The sequence below is a fragment of the Ceratotherium simum genome, chromosome 22 (genome assembly GCF_057802395.1).
Source record: "Ceratotherium simum simum isolate JZ-2026a chromosome 22, ASM5780239v1, whole genome shotgun sequence".
In the NCBI taxonomy this organism is placed as follows: Eukaryota; Metazoa; Chordata; class Mammalia; order Perissodactyla; family Rhinocerotidae; genus Ceratotherium; species Ceratotherium simum.
In genome coordinates, this window is record NC_141921.1 from 527557 (window position 1) to 549799 (window position 22243).

General features: G+C 42.4%; 1 protein-coding gene across 5 annotated transcripts in view; it reads right to left on the bottom strand.

Moving 5' to 3' along the window:
* The window catches only part of FGGY (FGGY carbohydrate kinase domain containing), a 395835-nt gene that overhangs the window by 351032 nt on the left and 22560 nt on the right, over positions 1-22243 (bottom strand). For 4 of the 5 annotated variants that reach the window (XM_087445837.1, XM_087445832.1, XM_087445834.1 and 1 more), the window contains exons 3-4: positions 11011-11122; positions 5144-5295 (exon numbers count right to left, since the gene is read on the bottom strand). In XM_087445837.1, coding sequence (XP_087301963.1) covers positions 5144-5295; positions 11011-11122 — 264 coding nt within the window. Of the gene's footprint in view, positions 1-5143; positions 5296-6176; positions 6333-11010; positions 11123-22243 lie in introns of those variants that run through there. The other variant, XM_087445836.1, reaches the window with a different exon arrangement.

The following is a 22243-nucleotide window of genomic DNA, read 5'->3' on the forward strand; positions in this document are numbered from 1 at the left end:
ATATATTTGTCTCCTTGTCTATTTTCTGCCTTTCCACACTGGAATCTAAGTTCCCAGGAGCCCACCCAGGGCCCTCCTCTTGCTCAGGTGGATCCCCAATGCCCAACACAGTGCCTATCCCACAGGAGACACTCCACCAATATTTGCTAAAGGAAAAAACGAACCCACCACCCATTGTTCCCAGCCTCAGGTCCTCCTGACATCACCACTTCCAAGTTTCTTCCCTGACTAGTTTATTCAAACCCTGCAGGGCAAACGCTTGAAGAGGCAGTAGAGTAAAGTGCTGATGAGCCCACACTCTGGATCTGAAATGCCAAGGTTCAATCCCAGCCCTGCCATTTATTACCTGAGTGACCTTGGGTAAGTTGCTTAACATCTCTGGGCCCATTTCATCATCTGTAAAGGATAATACTGACTTCCTAGGATGGTTCTGAGGATTAGATAAGTTTAACATAGACGAAATGCTTAGAAAAGTGCTAGATATATAATACACACTATATATATTCTAGCTACTGTTTTCGTCTATCTCCTTGTTCTGTTCTTATCGCTTACTCAATCTGTATCTTTCCTCTCCAATCAGATTGTAATTTCTTGAAGGCAGAGGCCACTTCTGGGTTCCCACAGTGAACAGCACAGGCCCCCCCGAGGCGAGGGGACAGAGCTGTGGGATAGCTCTCCACGTAGGTTTGCTCACATGGTATCAGACTATGAGTAAGTCATTTAACTTCTATGAGCCTCAGTTTCCTCATTCGTAAAAAGAGATAATGTTTACCCCACAAGACGGGTGTGAAGATTAAATAAAATAATCTTTGTGAAATAAAACAATTCTGGGGCTGGAGGCAGTGAGAATTTCAGGGGAAACGAGGAGAAAGTACTCAGTCCATCCGTCTGCCTGGGTTCAAAGCTGGCTGCCTCCTGCTACAGGTACTGCACACGGATGGATGTGCAGGATTCAAACAGACGACGACTCTGAAAAGAGGCTTTGTGCCCTTCCACTGTCTATTTTCTAAGATTGTCTCTGACAACTTTGTGGTGGTTTTTAGATGCTTTCCTTAGCTATTAGTCAAACAAGAAAAAAAAAATACCACTGATTACAGCCAGCTACACGAAATAAAATATTCTAGTGTTTAAAATTCTCTCGGCTGGTGAGAGGATGTTACTGACATATCCATCAGCAGAGACAAACATTTTTAAACACAATGGAAGTGAAAATTAAAGTAGTATTTGAATATCTACTGTATTAGGGCACTTTACAAATATCTGACTAAATTACAATAATTCCACAAGGCTGACATGGTTATCCTCATTTTACAGCTAAGCACACTGAGACTCAGAGAAGTTGATTCAGCTTGTCCAAGGTCCCCAAATTGGAAATGGTGGAGAAAGATTTAAATGCAAATGTGCCTGGCACAAATCCTGTACCTTTTTTGTTACAGAACTGTGTTACATCTCCTGAAGTTCCTCAGTATCTTGTATTAGCTCTATTGCTAAGATCTGATGAATGCAGGTGAACAATATTAGACCTATAAGTGGAATTTAAAGTCAGAGTAACCAACAGAGAAAGACTATAGTTTCTACCATATTGCCATTAAAAAAGAAATGGTGCATTTCAAAGAAAGGAAGTTACGTTGTTTATCTTTCATAAAGTTTCAAGATGAGAAGAAACCTAAAGATAAGAGAATAGATGTCACTATATCATCAAGAAGAATGAAGGAATAGGCCAGACAAGGCACGGAAAATGAGCTGGGGCAAGCCTCTTATTTTGCAGAAGGGACTAGAACAAGAGGCTTTCCTGACCTCTGACAGAGTTTTCTTGTCCATAGTTCCTACTGCAAAGCACTCAGCTGCCGCCTTCCACAGCCAGCAGGAAGTTATCCAACCACCTCTCTAGACACCCAAACTCCAGGTTCCTCCAAAGAATCTACATATACAGGAAAAGGCACATTAGAACCAATCAGAGCATCATTTACTCATTTTCCCAATATGTTATCAAGGGAACAGAAGCAGAGGGATATAGACTGGGGAGATGGGAGAAGCAGACATATTTTCTAAATCCATCAACAAAATCTTCTGACATTCCAGCCAGTCGTTTCCAGACCTTTGGAATGAACAATGAAAATCTCAAACTATAAAATGATTAGCTTTCTCCTCTGCTGACAATGGCAAAATGAGGAAATGAGTTAAAAGACGGATTGGAGTCTCTCCATGCAGCCCCTACAAGCCAGTTAATTATCTTCCATTAACACTGGGCTGTCAAGATTGGCATCAGCCCGTTAACTTTCTTGACCTTCCTCAGTCTGCACCTTGTTACCCTACAACGTTTCATGTTTATAAAGATAGGAGACTCCAGCTGTTCCAACCTGACAGAACTTAATTTACATTTGGCCTTCATTAAGATGAGAGTCAGAATCATTGAGACCAAATGGAAAAGCCAGACTGCTGGGGGTTACGAAAAATTCAAATGGCATTTTTCCTTTTATCTGACAATTCTTATTAAGGAGACGTACAGTCAACCTGAAACACACAAACCTTAAATGTAAAGGACATGATTAAAATTCCACATTGTGGGATTAGGACCCGAGTGACACTGCCCAAGAGCTACAGTGGTCCTAGTACACCACTCCTGTCTGCTGGGAAGTCTGAACCCCAAATTCTGCCCAGCTCCCTGTGACATCTGATTCCAGGCTCAGGACAAGGGGCAATGAACAGCAGCAATACTGAAGGGAGAGGTCAGCTCTGCTCCTTCATCTCGCTCACCCGTCATGGCCAATCAGTCTCAACGTACTGCTGCTACGATCTCCTCTCCGTCTCACAGTGCCTAATTCAGGTCTCACTACTTCTCACCTGGAGGACTGCAACTGGGCCACTCAAATTAGTCAAAAAACATTTACTGAGTACCTACTATGTGCCAGGCATTTGATTAGCTGTAGGGACATAGCCATGGACATAATGGACACGATCTCCATCCTCCTGTGGATTACAGCGGTTGGAGGGGGCAAGCATTATACAAATCATCGTATGAACTGACATATCATCACAATTTATGAAAGACACAATGAAGTAAAATTAAGAGTGCAATGACAAGAGACCTCTGACTTATTTGAGGGTCAGGAAAGGCTTTTCTAAGGACGTGACAATAAAGCTGAGACCTACATGATGAGTTAGAATCAGTGGTGAGTAGAGGGAAGACTATTCAGGGCAGAAGGCACAGCATCACGTGTCAGCAAGCTTTTTCTCTAACTGTCCAGAGAGTAGATATTTTCAGCTCTGCAGGCCATACAGTCTCTGTCTCAGCTACTCAGCTCTGTCACTGTCATGCAAAAGCAGCCAGAGACAATACATGAACGAGTGTGGCTGTGTTCCAATAAAACTTTATTTATGGCCACTAAAATCGTAATTTCCTATAATTTTCACAAGTCACAAAATTTTATTCTTCTTTTGACGCTTTTTCAACCATTTGAAAATGCAAGACCCATTCTTAGCTTCTAGGACATCCAACAACAGGCAGCAGGCCAGATGTTGCCACAGGCCGCAGTTCACCAACCCCTAGTCAAGACTGTGAGGTGGCGAAGAACTGGGTGTGTCTGCGGCCCCTGAGTGTATTCCTGTCATGGATTAGCATGAGCCAGGTGAGGGCACACAGAAACCCGAGAGGGGAGGTAAATATGGCACCCCTTATCATCTTCTGGGCCACCTTACAAATTTTGGAATTTTCCCTAAGAGCAGGAGACTTGGACTTAGATTCTGGCTCTCCTATGTGTTTGGGAAAGTCACATAACTCTCCTCTCAGCCTCAGTTTCCCATGCTGTCCACCAGGCAGAGGTTGTCAGGACTAAATCAGTCCATGTCTGTAGGACACAGAGCAGAGTGTGGGGCAGCACAGAGCAGTTCATACTCCAATCGGTATTTCAGCACATATTTGGATCAAGTTTTCAAACTGTACAGTCCAACTCTCTCACTTCATACATGGAAAAAGTAAGGCCAGGGATGAGAATTGCTTTGCCCAAAGTCACACAATGTGATGTTAGTAGAGTCAGAATTAGAATCCTAAAACCCCCAACTCCTACAACACTGTTTTCAAACTCTTAGAAGCCCTTCTACAAATTAAAACTTACAAAACAGCTAAATATACAAGACAGCTAACAAGGAAGCCTGCCTTGATTACTGATGCCCTTTTTGCTTATCTCCCTTCTGCCCCACAGTGGCGATCCAGGGACACCTTCTCAACACCCTTATACTCCCCCTAACCCCATACACATTTTGAGTAATCGAAGACTCAGCCCACCTGAAACCTCAGAGCCAGTAAAAGAATCATGCCAGGTCTTACTCATTCAATGGATTCTCTCCTCACCAGACCACCTAGGGGTTTTCAGCCCCTGGGTTTCCTAGAGGACTTGAACTTTCTCACACACCCATCTCTAATGGGAACCATGAAGCTGACATCACCATTCTCCACACTCCATAAAGGATCCTAACATCTGGAAATGGGAACCACCTGCAAGTGCTTTGTCCCAAGATCACCATACCACTCGAGCACAGGGAAACTCCAGTTCAGGAGAGACGAGAAAGGCATACCCTAAATGCCACCAAGGCCAAAGATCAGCCACTGGGGCTAAAAGTGCATGGAGAAAGAAGTTCTGGTCAGAAGATCTGGACTTAAATTCCAGCTCCGCCACTTTCTAACTGGAATGGGAATCACCCTCTCTGAACCTCAGTTGGGTATTGGATACGAATAGAATCGATTTCAGAGTCAGCAAGTCCCAGGTTCAAATCCTGACTCTGTCACATACTCAGTGTATCACTTTGGGTGAGCTAGTTAATCTCTACTAGGTTTAGTTTTCTTGTCTACAAAACACAGACCCCTCCAGCCTCCCAAAAAAACCTACTTCGTAGCGTTGCTGTTAGGATTCAAAGAGATCATCTGTGTCCAATACTTATCACAGTGCCTTACATGAGTCAAGCATATAAAATCAGGAATGATTTCACTGCCACCTAATCAATGAAATGGGATCAACCGTCCTCACAGACTTGCTGGGAAAATCAAACATAACGGACTTTCGCAGGGTGCCTGGTACAGACAGATCCACGAGAAACGGAACCCTCTGCTATTCTTAGTATCCTCGCCTCTACCCTATGCACTCACCTCTTTCAGCCACAGAAGCTTTGGGGCCTGCATTTCCACAGACATCACACCCCCGACGTACTGCAGGACGCTGTGCTGGGTTTCGTTGATCCTGTGGACCTGACTGACTGCCCGGTGGTCCAGCCACATGATGACGTTTCGATGGGAATCCCCTAGGGAGGGAGATGAAGACACATGTACGTTCTTGTCCTTCTAATTCCAGGGGCGCTTATGGGTTCCCAAGGGCAAAAGTCTGCACAAGGACTTGCACAATGTCACACATCCACAGTGAACACGGGAAGGACCACCACCAACACTGGTCGGTACTCTCCACCCCAACCCTGGATGGCCCCTCAAGAGACGTGTCCTTTGAATATAGCCCCAGGGTTAAACGTCTGCACTAAAATTAGTCAAGATCCACCAATTAACTATATCATCACTCATTCTAAATTCTTCCTTTCCTCTCCTATCCTTTCTGTTCTAGAAAAACTTTTCCGGGCATATTCAGGAAGAGAGCCTATGAAATAAGCCTAAAATAATACTTTGGCTTTTTAAGATCTGTCTCCTTTCAAAATGGACAAATATTTCAAGGGAATAATACATCTAATACAATACATCAAATACATCTACACAACAGCTTTTATCTGCTCATATTCCCACTTCTTCTAGTCACTTTAATTAAAATTAGTTAATTTAGGTGTTTTCTCCTTGCTTGGTTTGTTTGGTGGAGTGGGAAGCATTGGAATTGTTTCAGTTTTAGAACCATTCAGACCTAATGGGGAATGCTGATTCTTTCAGTTATAGGCAGAGATATATTGAGAAAGTTATTAAATTTTTCTTAGCCTAAGAGTCCTTAGCTATAACACAGGAACAACAACACCTAACAGCATATAAGGATTAAAGGAGATTTTTCATTCATTGAACAAAAGACAATGTGCATACGGGATACGACAAGTACCTATCACATAGCAGGCCCTCAAGAGGAACACATCACATGGAACAGAACTTAAAACTAGCTAGAAAGGGAGCGTGGGCACAGCCCCTCACGTCCTACCTCCACCGTCCTGCAGCCCACACTGGGACTAACTGCCCCTCTTTCCCTTCCCCAGTCTCTGCTCATTCATCATGCACGCTGGGACAGCCAGTATTCTCTCCAGGCCTCGGCTTCCTCAGAAGGCAAAATGCAGAGACCAGCAATGAATACACCTGGGAGACTGTAAAAGGGAAAGATAAAAGGGACCCAACAGTAACTGAGCCAGGCACTTCACACATTATATTTAATGGCAAAATCCCCACGGCAATTATATAACTTTGCTAATAACAAATGTTTAAAAAGCTATGTGTATGTGTGTGTCCCAGGCCCTGTGCTGAACACTTTATGCACATCATCTCATTTAATCTTCAAAACAACTCTCTGATCTCGGTCACTTTCAATGACAGACAGACTTCAAAGCTGAAAACACGCCCACTGTCTCACAGCTGGGAGAAGCACGAAGTGTGTTTCGAAAACAGATCTGGGCAGAGAATGCATAAATAAATTGGGAAAACAAATTTAAACCTGAGCTACATGCTACATGTGTATCAACATGAACAACCATACCAGCTAGGATATTTTTAAACACAGTATATGTATACTGTTTGCTGTTGCGGGTACACACATATGTGGTGAGAGCACAGAAACAATGTGTCTGTGAACACCCACCACAGTAGAGCGCTCACCAGCCGGGCAGGGGGTTGGGGAGGCATGGGCTGAAGCTTCAAGTAGTTCTTTCTTTAAAAAAAAAAAAAATGACTTGTGGCAAACCTGGCAAAATTTCTTGTCTATCCTCAGTTGTGGGTACACAGGAAGCTGTTATTTTATTTTCCTTACTGTTCCACATCTTTCAGAAAGAATTTTTAAAACATAAAGAAACGGCAACCTAAGAAAATATCTAAATTAGGTCAGCATCATCTTAATAAGGCAAGGACTCAGTCACTGGTTTGCCTGCCTGGAGAGATTTCAAATCCCACAAAAGTTCCTCAAACAACACTAACACTTTGAAAACAAGAGAAAGTACATGAGACCTTCCACAGGCACGTCTAAGATTTTTTCTAAACAGCTGAGTGATTATACTGTATAAAAAAAACTGCTTAAAGCTCTGGTTCTCGGCCTTATTAGAATCATCTGGGGCAGCTTTAAAACTACGGATGTCCGGGACCCATTCCAGAAGCACCACGGGATCAGAATGTGGGTGTGTGGGCACACACAGGTCACACACACACATGCACATAGTGTGGGTGTTTGGGTGCTGAGGGGGACAATATCAGTATTGCTTCTTAAATATTGTACAGAATGTACCTGCAGCTACTTGAAGACAAAACACTTGTCTAAACTTTCACCTGTAAAGACAGACCCAACAGCTACTACTGCCTCTACCTGAAGAGGCTCTCAACATGCAGTCAGAATGTCACAATGAGAACTGCACAGAATTGATTACTTTATTAAGTTTGTTATGTTTATTAACTAATAATTTTCATTGTAGACAAAAACTTGGAAATTAATCTTTTTTCAGTTCTTGTAGAAAATCACAAATGAATGACTCCACTGAAAGTTCATTCATCTCTTATTAAGCATCTAACACATCCCAGGCACAGTGCTGGGTGCTGGGACACCGAGAAGAACGTACCATAGTCCTGGCCCTTCCGGAGCATGTAGCTGAATGGAAGAACGGTCCCTATGGTGTGTCAACTGCCAGGGCAGGAAGACCAGACATGGAACACAAAGGAGGAGGAGCACAGAGAAGGCCCTAGTTAGCTGAGCCTGAGGCTGCACAGAGAGCTTCCAAGAGGCAGGACAGCTTTAATTTAGTTCTGAAAATGACCGGCCATTGGTTAGCCGGCTGAAGAAAAAGTGAGGAAGGAGGTTCTACACAATGCAGACAGCATGCAAAACAAACAGAGCACAGACTCAGGAAGGCGTTGTATTGTGAGAGACCAGGAAGCAATTTGGTAGAGCAGAATTTAGGTTATACAGTCAGTATACCTAAGGGCAGATTATTCATCCATGTATTCATTCAATTAATATTTTGAACACCTCACAGCTGTTCCAGGCATACTTAAGGGAAATTACTGTGAATCAGCAAAAACATCTAAATGTTAGGTTTCTGTTGCAGAGCAGCGTAGGTAGTGACTCCCTCCCAACCCCGAATTACCACCCTTGGGTCCTCTTCCTCCCACCAGCTCCTGTGGTTGAGATGACCCACCCAGAGTCATGCTCTGAGCTACGTGGGCTGCAGAGGTAGGAAGCACCATTGTCCAACCCAGGGGCCGTTCTGCTCTTCAAAAGGAGAAAGATCAAATGAGAAGGCTAACAATGAGAGGATGTGACCATGTCGGAATCATTAGTGTTCCTACGCTACTGTACTTAATTTACTTGCGATTTTTTTTTCTTCCATTTTTTGGTTACCATCTAAAGATGGTAATGGTTTTGCCCATCTTGTGAGTTTGGTTTAATGGTGATAGTTAATTTCCTGATCACCTCCGATCCTCACAGTACTCCAGATAACCAGTCAAGAGTTGGTCAGGCCATGTAGGTAGAAGAGGTCTTTAAAGAACCTTTAAACCACTTTAAAATTCGAATTTCATTTTCTCACACAGGATAATCCACTTCAGATAAAATCTAACCTTAATAGAACCTGTTGAAAGGCAATCAACTGGTAAGGGGCACCTGCACTGGATGTATTTGATGAATGGGTACACTTTAACCTTTTAAGTGGAATAAAATTATTTCAACACTTATAATTAGGGTTGCAGCCTAGCTACCCTTTTAACAGAAGGCCTGTTAACAGGAGGCAATTCTACCTGCAACAAGAGAAAAAGATGGCATCCAGAGAGGGTGTGTATGGAAGCAGGTTTGACAGGAACTCTCCTCTTCCACTTCAAGTGTCCTTGTTCCTAATATCTAGCTGTCCATTCATCTGCACCTAGTGATTCTCCATGTACTAGAATTATCGAGGAAAATTTTTTAAAATGCTGATGCCCTAGCCTCACCGCCAGCCAAGTGAATACAAATCTTGTGGGTAAGGTTCATGAAATGGTAATTTAAAAAGATCCCCAGTTGATTGTAATCTATAGCCAGAGTTAAAAATCATGTATTTTAGCAGATTAGAAGGTATAGAGTCCTTGGAACTGAAGGCTCTTAATATCCAAAGTCCAACCCAAAATGAGAATTCCTCCTACAGCATCCATAACAGACCATCACCTCACCTCTACTTAACGCAAGCCAATAAAGGAAGCGCTGACAGCCTCCCCAAGCGGCCAGCCATGGATCTCGTAACTGGAGAGCGCTTGCTGCTAAGCTGAGGTCTGCTGACTCAGCCTCATTCCTTTGGTCTCTGCTTTCTCAAGTGGCACAGACCAGAGCTGCCCTGCCCTCCTGGGCCAGAACAGTGCCAACTGAGCCAGTGATCAGCCACTGGGAACGAGGACCATTCATATTCGTCTTTGAAGCCCCAACACTTAATAAGACAGGGCTTGGCAAACAGGAGGTGCTAATAAATGTGGCAAAAAGGGGAAAATATACGTGTGAGTGTAAAAGATGGTCATCATTACCACTGTGCTCTACCATCCATTTGCATATTTTTTCAGCACATGTAATTTATAAAAATCACTGTTCTATGCATTTGGTCCATAGAAGTGAGTGGGACACATTCTATCAACTTAAGGAATTCATAATCGGATGGAAGAAACTTTTCTGAGCATTCAGGTGTCAGGTTCTCACTTAATTCCCACAACAAAGCTACTGTTTCATTATTCCAGTTCTTTCAGAGGAGAAATCCTACTGAGAGATGCAGAGGTTAAGTGACTTGCTCAAGGTATAACAGTTCAGCAGGAGCAGAGATGAGATCTGGGCCCTGCCCGACACCAGGGTATCCCATGCGCCTGAGTATCCATAGCCACCAGTTAAGAAAGGCGCTGCTACAGCAGTGTCCACTACTAAGGGTTCTTACACACAATCTAGCCCAAAACACGTCTGCAATGGCTATCTGGCAACCACTGACTGACAATGCCGAGAGCCGCACTCCTTTAGATGGAGCACGCAACTTCCAGTGCACCACAGTCTCCACCACTCCCAAATGTCTTCCGCTCATTAAAAGGTTAAGTATCAGTTGAAATTTATCTCCACACATGTACTGTTGTCTTTCCCAAACCTGGCCTACTTTACTCATTCACATTACCTACCTACCTGATTATAGGCTTTTGGGTTTGCAACCTCAGTGCTAGCACTACTGGCTAAAATGCCTCAAAGGAGACACATCCTCACCCATGACAAATTTCTGATAGTGAACTCAACTGGCACTTACATTGGAAACAGCTCATTACTGAACTCACAAGTGTCTATTAAAACAACATCATTAAATGAGAATATGCTTTAGTCTGGCTATTGAAAATAGACAGGCCATCTGTTTCAGCTTCTGTGTGATACATGGTCCTGTCTCCCTTATTTTATTTCCTTTCAATGGTCTTGGCTCACCACTCACATGAATGTGGTACAGGAGCTTCAGATGCAAAGTACCTGCAGCCGACCTCCCTTCCTAGCAAACATCCAGACCAACGTCTGTTTCAAGACTACTCACTCTGAGCTAATGATCCCACGTCCTTCCTTCATCAAGCTCTCTACTGTGGCTCTTCTGCTCTACGGAGCCAAGTCTCTTTCTAATCTAGCCCCTGATGTCACCCCACTCCCACCAACTGCTCTCCAAGCTTTTCACCTCTGGGACACGATTTCTTGCCTCCATGTTCCACCTCTGACTCTCACTATGTGCAATAAGAGACACCTGACCGCATGTTCCACTGGCCCCAGCCAGTCTCCCACAACCAGGGAAAGAGGGAGGAAGGAATGGTCCTACCTTCATGGTTTACTGGCAGAGGATGAAACTGCTTATCCAAAACAACCAGAGAACACGTGGCATCAAACCCAAGCCCTCGAATTTGGTTTAAGTCGATCCCTTGTACAACTTTCTGTTTTAAAACAAATAAACCAAAACATAAATTACAATGCAGGCTTTTAAAAAACTGAAAACAGTTACAACTAGAAGAAAATGAATGACAGAATAGAAAAACATATTTACGACATAAAACAGATAAAAGTTCAATATCACTAAAATATCAGAAGATCCTATAAATTAATAAGAAACAGACAACCAACCTAATTTGAAATTAAGCAAAGAACAAGTCACTTCATAAAATGAAAATAGTCAAAGAGCACTTAAAAAGATTCCCAGCTCCACTGCAATTAAATAACTGTAAATAAAAATACACGGATCTTTGCTTTTCATATTGACAAAAATGTAAAAGATTAGTAGTATATAGCAGCAACAAGATAAGGAGAAGTAAACCTTCTTTCACATTATTCTAACAGTATAATAATTTAGACAAATTCTGACGGATAATTTAGTAGTATTTGTTAAAATTAAAAACATGCAAAACTTTTGACTCAGCAATTCCACTTCTAGGAACCCATCCTAGCAAATTATTAGCATGATTAAGTAAAGTTATATGCAGACAAAGATTAACTGTAGCACAGCTTAAGAACATATTGAAAAATTGGAAAAACTATTTTTTGTTCAATAAATTATGGTACATCTGTAAAATGGAATATTCTATAGACATTAAAAAGAAAGAGGTAGAGAAGCAACTTCTGGGTGCAGTAGTACAAAGAGGTCAGCAAATCCTCTTAGCAAATAAAAGTATGAAACCGGACAAAATCATCAAAAACAACCATTTTGGGCTATAGAACTTGATCAAAGCCACATGACAAATTGAGAAGCATTTATTCTTGAAAAATCAAAATTGTACTTAAAACATTCTCACAAAAAAAAAAAAAAAAAGACTCTAGGACCAGATAGCTTCACTGGTAAATTCTGTTAAACATTCAAGGAAGAAACAATACCATTCCCACACTAACTTGTGTAGGATATAGTGAAGGAGGGAACGTTTTCCAACAAATTTTACATGGCCAGCCTTACCCTGATACCAAAGCCAAACAAAGACATCAAAAGAAAAGGACACTATAGACCAATCTCTGCCATGAACACAGGTGTAACAATCCTTAACAAACCTAATCTTGCAACATATAAAACATGCATTATGCACCATGACCATGTAGGGTAACCCCAGGAATAAAAGGGTGGTTTAATATCCATAATCAATTAATGTATTACACAGATTAACAGAATAAAGCACAAACACCAAATGATCATCTCAACAGATGCAGAAAAAAAACAAAACACTTAATAAACCAGGAAAGAAGGGAACTTCTACAACCTGATAAAGAGCATCTACAAAAACCTACAGCTAACATCATCATGGTAAGATGAATGATTCCTCCCTATTAGAAACAAAGCAAGGATATTCTCTTTCACCACTTCTATTCAGCCTTGTACTAGTGGTTCCAGCCAATGCAACAAGGCAAGGAAAAGAAATTTAAAGCATACAGATTAGAAAAGATGTTAAAATGTCTTTTTTTGCAAAAAACATGATCTCATATGCAGAAAATCCTAAGGAATTTAACAAGAAAAAAAAAAGCTAGCAGAACTAATAAGCAAGCTTAGTAAGATACAAGATTAACATATAAAAATCAATTGTATTTCTATATGCTAGCAACTAACACATCAAAATTGAAATTAAGAGGATAATTCCATTCACAATAGCATCAAAAAATCAAAATACTCAGAAATGAATTTATCAAAAGAAGTTCAAGACATATACCCTGAAAACTACAAAACATTGCTACAAAAGAAACTACAAATTGGAGAAATATGCCATATTCATGAAATGGAAAATTCAACATTGTTAAGATGGCAATCTCCTCAAATTAATCTACAGACTCTACACAACCCCTATTAAAATCTCAGCAGGTTTTTTTTTTTCTTAGACATTGAGAAGTGGCTCCCAACATTTATAGAGAAATGTAAAAGACATAAAAGAGCTTAAGCACTTTTGAAAAGAAAGAACAAAGTTGGAGAACTTATGCTACCTGATCTCAACCTACTATAAAACTACCACTACCAAGTCAGTGTGGCACTGGCATAAGAAAAAATCTATAGATCAATGGAACAGAACAGAAATATAAGAAATAAATGCAAATATTTAGAGTTAATTGATTTTTGATAAAGGTACCAACACAATTCAATGGGGAAAGGACAGTCTTTTTCAGAGTGGTGCTGGAACAAGTAAATACCCACATGCAAAAAAAAAAAACCACTTTACACTTTCAGACTTTTACCTCATACTATACAAAAAAATTAACTCAAAATGTATCCTCTCTCTAAAATATAAGAATTAAAAGTATAAAACCTGTAGGAGAAAATCTTTGTGACATGGATTAGACAAAGATTTCTTAAAAAACAAGACTCATAAAAGAAAAAATTGATAAATCTGATGTCATCAAAATTTTAAAATTTTGCTCTTCAAAAGAAACCATAAGAAAATGAAAAGATAAGCTACAGATGGGGAGAAAATATCTGCAATTCCTACATCTGATAATAAACTTGTATACAGAATATACAAAGAATTCTTACAACTCAATAATAAGAGGACAAACAACCCAATTATAAAATGGGAAAAAGATTTAAAAATACACATCACCAAATAAAATATATAAACGGCCAATAGGCACATGAAAACATGCTCGACATCATTAGTCATTAAGGAAATGCAAACTAAAATGACAGTGAGACACAACGACATACCTACTAGAACAGCTATACTCAAAAAGATGGACAATACCAAGTGTCAGAAAATTGTGGAGAAAGTGGAACCCTTGTACATTGCTGGTGGAAATGTAAAATACAGCCACTTTGGGAAAAATGTTTGGCAGCTGTTAAACACAACTTACCACACAACCCAGCAATTTCACTCCTAGGTATCTACCCATGAAAAATAAAAACATATGTCAACACAAAGACTTGTATAAGAATATTCATAGCAGCATTATTCATAATACCCTAAAACTGGAAACAAATCAAATATCCATCCTAGTTTAACCAAATGGTTAAACAAAGTGTGGTACATCCATAAATGGAATAGTATTCAGCAAGAAAAAGGCTCGAACTACTGATAGAGGCAACAACACGAATTACCTTAAATACATTATGCTAAGTGAAAGAAGTCAGACACAAAAGAATGCATGTTGTAGGTTTCCATTTATATGGCATTTCTAAAAAAGAGTAACTATAAAAAGAGAAAGCAGATAAATAGTTATCTATGACTGAGGCAGGGGACTGACTGCAAAAAGGCAAAGGAAAATTTTGGGGGTAACAGAAGTGCTCTAAAATTGGATTATGGTGGATGATAGCACACTGTGGAAATTTAATAAAATGGCTGAATTACACATTTAAAACAGATGAGTTTTATGGTATGTAAATTATACCTCAAGCTGTTAAATATTAAAAAAAAGGTGAGCTATAAAAGATGAAATGGAAAGATACCCATGATATACTAATAAGGTTAAAAAAAAAGAACATACAAGGAACTGTTAATACTGGTTGCCTCCACGAGCAGAGACGGCAGCTGGAGGAGACAGGAGATTCTTCACTTCATGTAATTTTTAAAGTTGTAGAATAATAGATTTATTGATTAATTCTATTTTGTATTTTTGTTTCTATAGCTTCCTTTTTTGAAAAAGCATGAGTGACCATAATTGTTAACATTTCCCGTTAACTTAAAACATGTCAATAACCTTTTAAATCCCACAAAAGTCAACCCAAAAGCATCCATCCCCATTTAAAATGCACAGTTCTTTTTTCCAGTTTTGGAATGCCAGACTTGTCATTTAGGATTCTATTTGTTACTATTTAACATGTTCCTCAAAGAAGAGCTGCACAATTATTATAGACTTTCAACAAAGAAAGCATTAAATTTTTTTCCAATAATAATACAATAAATACGAAAATGCTACCATGTATTGAGCACCTACCACGTGCCAGGAGCTCTACAGACATCTTATTTCATCCTTACACAGCCCTCTGAAGAAACATTTAGTATTTCCACTTCATAAAATATAAAGTGGAGCACTGGGGAGTGAAGGGGGTGAGGAGGCCCCAGAGATGGAGGAACTTGAACTTGCTCCCACCACACAGCCAGGAGATGCCAGAGCCTGTGTTCTTTCTACCACACCACACTGCCCGCCTCTGCCATGAGAGAATTTCCTGTTGCCCAAGAGACTCCCCCTGTGGAGTGGGCATGTGCTCTAGGGGAGAACACTTACTAGTGACCCCGCTGTGACTGCTGGCAGTACCTCTGCCCACAGCACCAGGTGAACGCCCTGTGTGCCTTTACTACACTGACCAATCCAGACTTAGAAGAGCGTGAGGACCAAATCCAATTCCCTGTCAGGCAGCACGGCCTCATGACAGTGAGTCACCAAGACCTGGATTCAAATCCTAGCTCTGCCACTCTAGCTATGTGACTGAGGGCAGGGTACACAATTCCAACCACTTCAGTCCTTCTCTTACCTTGCTGGATCACGTCTCTACAGCATTTATAGGCGTGGCTTCCTCTGCCTGGAACGTCCTTCCAACTTGGCTTGGAAATCTCTGGGTCGTGGTTAAGATCAATGGTGTTGGGTGCAGACTGCCTAAGTCTGAACGATGGCTCAGCCACTTGCTAGTTATATGACTTTGGGAAGCCAGAAAACCAGTTTCCTTGGTTAAACAAAGCTATTACTTATACCTACATCTCCTAAGGATGTTATGAGAATTCAGCAAAATAAGGTATGATTAGCCCAACATCTAGCGTTCAATGCACAATAAATAGCAGCCATTATTAGAGTAAATTAGCTGCCTCAAATCTTCTTTGAACTCGTGAGGCATCAATCAATCAATCAATCAGCCAGCCCTAACTTCTACCTGCCATGCGGCCCTACTGGCCTCCATGCCCAGAGAGTATATGCCCGACTTGGGCAAGCCCATCTCACATAGGCCTGCAGTTAGTCAAAAGAGGAACTGGATGAGAAAATGTAGAAGACTCAATAAAACCCAATACCACAAGATAGCTTTGGAGCAGAAACAAACATAGGATATGTTGTCAAAAGAGCCACCTCTGGTTCCAAATCTCCCACTTCTGGGTCAGGAAATCCTGCACTTATCTCATGACCTCTCTGAGCTTGTTTCCTGAGAGTGAGAGGTATTGCCCAGGTGAAGATCAAAGGGTTCAACTGGTTTGAAAGCGCTTTAGAACCAGTAAACCTTTGTAGGAAATGTAAAGGACAGAAAACCCACTTAATGCCTTATTGTGTTCATGGAATCTTTTTTATGTATGAAGCATAACATACTCGCTGTCTCATGTAAGCACCTATAAAAATGATAGGCAAAGGGAACAGCAGTTGAAAAGACTGGATAGACTTAAATCTTCCTAAGAATTATGGTGGAGTAACCTTCCAGTAGAAGCAAGGAAAATACTCTCTTCAATTTATTTTATGACTCTTCTCTGAAGACCTACAGAGTTCTATACTCTAATCACAGCCTTTCAGTCACAAAGGTTCAGTGTTTCCATCTCTAAAATAGAAACTTGTCACAAGGAACTGGAGGAATAATTGTGACATGCATTTAAACCTGACTTGGTTAGGTAGCCAATATTATTTCCCCAGCCTTATATGGAACTGTCTTATGATCGTGTTTATCCATGAGTGGGACCATTCCCCTCCCAAGCTCACCGCCCCCAAACCATCCCAGAAAGATGGCTGTCAGGGTCACACTCCCCAGAAGGCCCCTGGGACTTGACCTGGTGACCTAGGATTCTTTTTTATACTCTTATTAATGGAAGAAGAAAGCAGTCTAGTAAACTCACCCCAACAACTTGGCATCAGGGGAATTTCTCTGGCTAGAGAGAAAGCACATTGCTCTTCTAAGGAATTTCCAGAGAAGATTTCTGTAGCCTCATTTGGTAACCTGCTCCATGTCTAACAACTGTCAACTCGTAGCTATGGGGCAGCAAACAAATATTTGGGGAAGGGCTTGTGCATGGCTTTGTTCTGACTGTGGGAACCGGTTCAATCCTGCATGTGCTTTAAATCAGCAGGCTCTGCCCTACTGGGTGGGAAGAGGACGGCGTTCTTTAGAAACCTTCCAAACTAAGAACCGGAGGGAGAGAGGCACACCTGGTTTTATCTTGAACTCTATTTGGAGCAAGGGTCCAAGCCCGGGGCCTCCCAGACAGAATCCAGCTCGCAGCAGAGTCTGTGTGGCTGGTACTGTATTCTTCAAATCTTGATCTGAATGCCTCTGTCAGCTCTGGGGTGTGCATGGGGTTACGAAATCCCCACTTCCCTCAGGCCCTCACTCCCTGTTGCCTACACAATTCAATTACTCACTCACTCCATCAGTCAGCAAATATAACCAAGCCCCTCCTAGGTCAGGCTGTGCACTCTTCTAGGTATTTGGGAAACAACGGAGAGCAAAACGTTAAAAAAAAGTTCCTTGCGCTTTGGGAGATTACATTTTAGTAGGGACAGATGACAGCCAATAAATGAAATAAATTATATAGTGTAGATATAGGATACTAGAAAGTGATAGGTCAGGGAGATTAGGACTGCTGGAGAAGGGGAGGTAGTTGCTGAGAAAGTGAGATCTGAGTAAACACTTGAAGGACCTGAGGAGCTGACCTTATAGAAATCAGGGGGAAAGTGTTCTAGGCAGGAGAAGAGCCAGTGCAAAGGCCCTGAGGTGGGAACAGCAATAAGGCCAATACAGCTTCTGTGGGGTGTTTGTTACCTGCAAGGTCCCTGGAGGCACTCAATTTTGCAAAGTCTATTCTAGTGACTGGTGAAATGAATAAATCCAATCCTGGACCACTACCAACACAGCATCCTAGCTTAGGTGTGGTCTTGTCTCTTGAATATGAGGCGGGGAAATGGAGGTCAAACACTTCCACTTATGTCAGTGACGCGAACAGAACAGTCTTCCAAGAACAGAAACTCTGAAACTGTCTCTACCTCCTTCCTCTCCATTGTCACCAAGTCCTGTTACAGCTTCCTTCCCAAGTCTGTCTTGTCCCTCCTATTTATCCCTCTGCCAACATTCTAATCCAGCCATGCATTACTAGAGAGATATTAAGCACCTATATGTACCAGGCACAGCATGCACGTGCTGCACCAGACACAGGGCCAGGCCTCCCAGAGCTTAGGGTTCAAAGGACTCTCATCCTCCAGAACTTCATTAGGGGACTGAAACTGCCTCCTAACTGGCAACCTTGAAGTTTAGTTTCTGTTCCCTCCAAGCCATCCTGTTGCCAGACTGGTCAATCTGAAACTCAGGATAATTCTAGAGGAGCTCCATATTGGCCTCAGACCTGGATGTCCTGGGTCCTGGGACCCTGACGCTGCTAACATCAATTCCAGTCTCCCTCCTTCCTCCTACTGGAAACCATCTGCTCCAGCAGGGACTGGCTCCTTAACACCCCCTCTCAGCACTTCTGTCCACGCTATTCCTCCCACTCTGAGCATCCTCTCTCAGTTCTCATGTCACTTTTAGCCCTACTTCCTTCCTCAAGCTTCCTCCACTGACTGGGAGTAGGGAGGTCCCAAATGCTTTAATCACACATTCTCTTTACACTTCCTGAGTGTACTATATGTTAGGACCCACATGAGCAAACTATAGGTCCTGCCCTCTAGAAACTTAAAATCTAGTAGGGAAGACAGATATTAATCCAAAAAATGAATGATTTTATTATTTATTTTATTTTGTTTATTATTTGATTCATATAATGATTCTACCATTTGATATCAATCAAAAAATGAATGATTCACAAACCATGTGAAGTTCTATGAAGGAAAAGCATAAGATACCATGAAAACATTTAGTAAGTGGAATAAAACTTAGTTGGAGGTGGTATTGGGCGAGAAAAGGCTTCTTCCTTGAACTGACTTTTGAACTAAGATTTAGTGTAGCCCTGTCCAATGGAACTGTCTGCAATGATGGAAATTTCTATATCTGTGTTGTCCAATTCACCAGCCACCAGCCACACATGGCTACTGAGCCTTGAAACATGGCTAGTGCAACTGAGGAGCCGAATTTTTAATTGTATTTAATTGTAATTAATTTAATTTAAATAGCCACATGTGGCTAGTGACTACTGTATTGGATGGTGTGGATCTAAGGATGAACAGGAGTTAAGAATGTTGGTGGAAAGCAGGAAGAATGTGCAGGCAGAAGAGAGAACGTGTGTAAAAGCAGGCTAGAGGGAGCATTGCGTGACTGAGGACATGACAGCAGGAGAGTGTGGCTGGAATGCAGAAAGCTGAGAGAAAATCAGGAGATGAGCCAGGAAAGCAGGTCCAAACCAGACCATGCAGGGCCCTGAAAGCCATGTTAAGGATTTTGAGTTCTATCCAAATAGTAATATGATGCTATTGAAGGGTTGTAAGCAGAAGAATGACATGGTCAGGTTAGCGTTAAAAAAAAAAAAATCACTCCCGCTCCAAGGAAAACAAACTGGAGGAGGGAAGGGCATATCTGAGGAGATCAGATAGGTTCCTATGATAACCTAGACAAAAGATGAAGGTACGCGGTTGTTGGAGAAAAAGAGAATGCATAGATCTGACCCATCTGAGCTCAGGCTTATCACCTACTTCCTGGGTGACCTAGGGAAAGTCACTTAGCTCGCTCGGTCTCAGTTTTTCTTTTCTACTGTAAAACAGGAATAACAATCTCTTCCCTACCTACCCTTTTATGATAATCAAATAGATACGAACGTCCTTTGTAAACCATACAAGTTCTACAGATATAAGAGGTTAACATTATTGTTCAGTCCCACGCGGGCTGCTCCCTCTCCCTCCAACCACTCCTCATGCAGCTAGTACAACCTAGAACAAAATGGGGCTTCACTGGCTTCAGAGGTGTTGGTTTTTTCCACGCACCTGAACCACGTCCTCCTTAGGGGCAGAGAGCTTGCTGCAGGCCTCTCCTACACGCTCCGCTGCTCAGCCAAGAGCACAGCACATGGCAGGTGCTCCATAAATGTCTGTAGACTCACAGTGACACGTGCCTGCTGGCTGAGTGACTCCCCCAGCTTGTCTTCTCCTTCCTCCTAACGGAAGCTGGTACTAATCGTATGCTAACTTGCACTGGCCTTGCCTTGTTGGGGTGACTGAGACTTGTGGCTCCAAAAAGGGATATAAGCCCTTAAAATCAAGGACAGTATATACATCTAGTACTTGTAGGTTTCCATAGAATTCTTTAGGTATGTGGGTACCATCCCAAAAAAGACCCATCAACTTTAGGGGCAGTGGGGACTGGGACAGAGAGGTGGACTTGCAGACATCCCAGTGGGGTCTAGTCCTGTCTCAAACTTGTTAGTTCAGAGCCTCGACACCTTCCTGTGTTAAACAGGAAAAATAGCAGTGCCCTTCTCACCTCACAGAGTTATTGCAACACTTAAACAACGTGAGGGATGCCAGGATGTTTTTTCTTTGTTTGTTTTTAGCTCTAAGTATCATTAACTCAACAACCATATATTGAGCACCAAGTTTGTGCCAGACAATGTGTGAGATGCTGGGGATACAGGGATGATTCTGTCCAAGAGCACAGCTCAGGGTTTAAAAGGGACCAAACAAGGGGCCGGCCAGGTGGCGTAGCGCTTAAGTGCGCGCGGTCCGCTTCGGCGGCCTGGGGTTCGCAGGTTTGGATCCCAGGTATGCACTGACGCACGGCTTGTCAAGCCATGCTGTGGCGGCGTCCCATATAAAGTAGAGGAAGATGGGCACGGATGTTAGCCCAGGGCCAGTCTTCCTCAGCAAAAAGAGGAGGATTGGCAATGGATGTTAGCTCAGGGCTGATCTTCCTCACAAAAAAAAAAGGAACCAAACAAGTTACCAATTGAAATGCAACCTGATAAGGGCCAGATAATGACAGAGTGAAGATGGAGGGCCCTGGGGGAGCACAAGAGGCTTCTCACCCTCTCCCTCCTCTGAGCTTGGCAAGGGAGGGCAGAGACTGGCAGAGGTCATCAAGGAAGGCTTCCAGGAGGAAGTAGTACTTAAGCTTACCTTATAAGGTGCCCAGCAGTTGGGCAAGTGAAGAAGGTGAGAGAGGAACATTCCAGATAATGAAAACAACAGAGACATTTCACTCACTCATGTACTCAACAAGCATGAATTGTTGAGTACATCCCCACCACAGGCGAGGAACTCTAGGGAAATACAGGTAAACAAGACATGACCCCCACTTGGGGAGCACACACTTCCACATGAGCAGACAGCCAGATGAAGGCACCTGTAATTCAGTGTGGTCAGAACAACAACCAGGGGAAGCTCAAGGTGCCCCACAGAGTGGTAAATTCAAAAAACTTCAGGTAGCTGAGCACAGTTGCCAAGCAGAGGGCGTGTGCAGGCAGACGAGGCTGGAGAGCGGGGCGCGGGGCAGCGCATGAGCTGGAGAGCGGGGCGCGGGGCAGCGCATGAGCTGGAGAGCGGGGCGTGGGGCAGCGCATGAGCTGGAGAGCGGGGCGCGGGGCAGCGCATGGGCTGGAGAGCGGGGCGCGGGGCAGCGCATGGGCTGGAGAGCGGGGCGCGGGGCAGCGCATGAGCTGGAGAGCGGGGCAGCAGCCCAACCCTTCCTCGTATTAGGCATGCGACCTTCGGCCAGTTACTTAACCTCTTCAAAGCTCATTTCTTCCAGTTCCAAAACAGAGAGAATAATAAAAGCTACATCAAGAGGTTGTTGTGCAGATAAAATGAACGACAGATATACAGTGTTCAGCATGGTACCTGGGACATAATGAGTGCCCAAGAAATGTTCGCTGCCATTATCATCATCACCATATTATTATTATCATTAATTATTAATGTTATTATTAATTTGACTAACAGGGAAAAATCATCTCAGGCAATGTGCTCTCGAGCTCCCAATGACCTGAAGTCCTTGAGAAAGAAAAGACAAGTCAGGATGTATTTTATGTCACTCTCTGCCCCAGACCAGTGCTTCTCAAAATCTTACACAGTAAGAGCCTGAACCAGCAGGCAAGTCAGTGAATACTCCCAAGACGTGCCTTCCTAATCGCCTTTGACTTTTCAGTATTTTATTCATTTTCCTCCATAACCTACTCACCTCCATTACGTCGTGGTCATCATCATCACCATAGAAA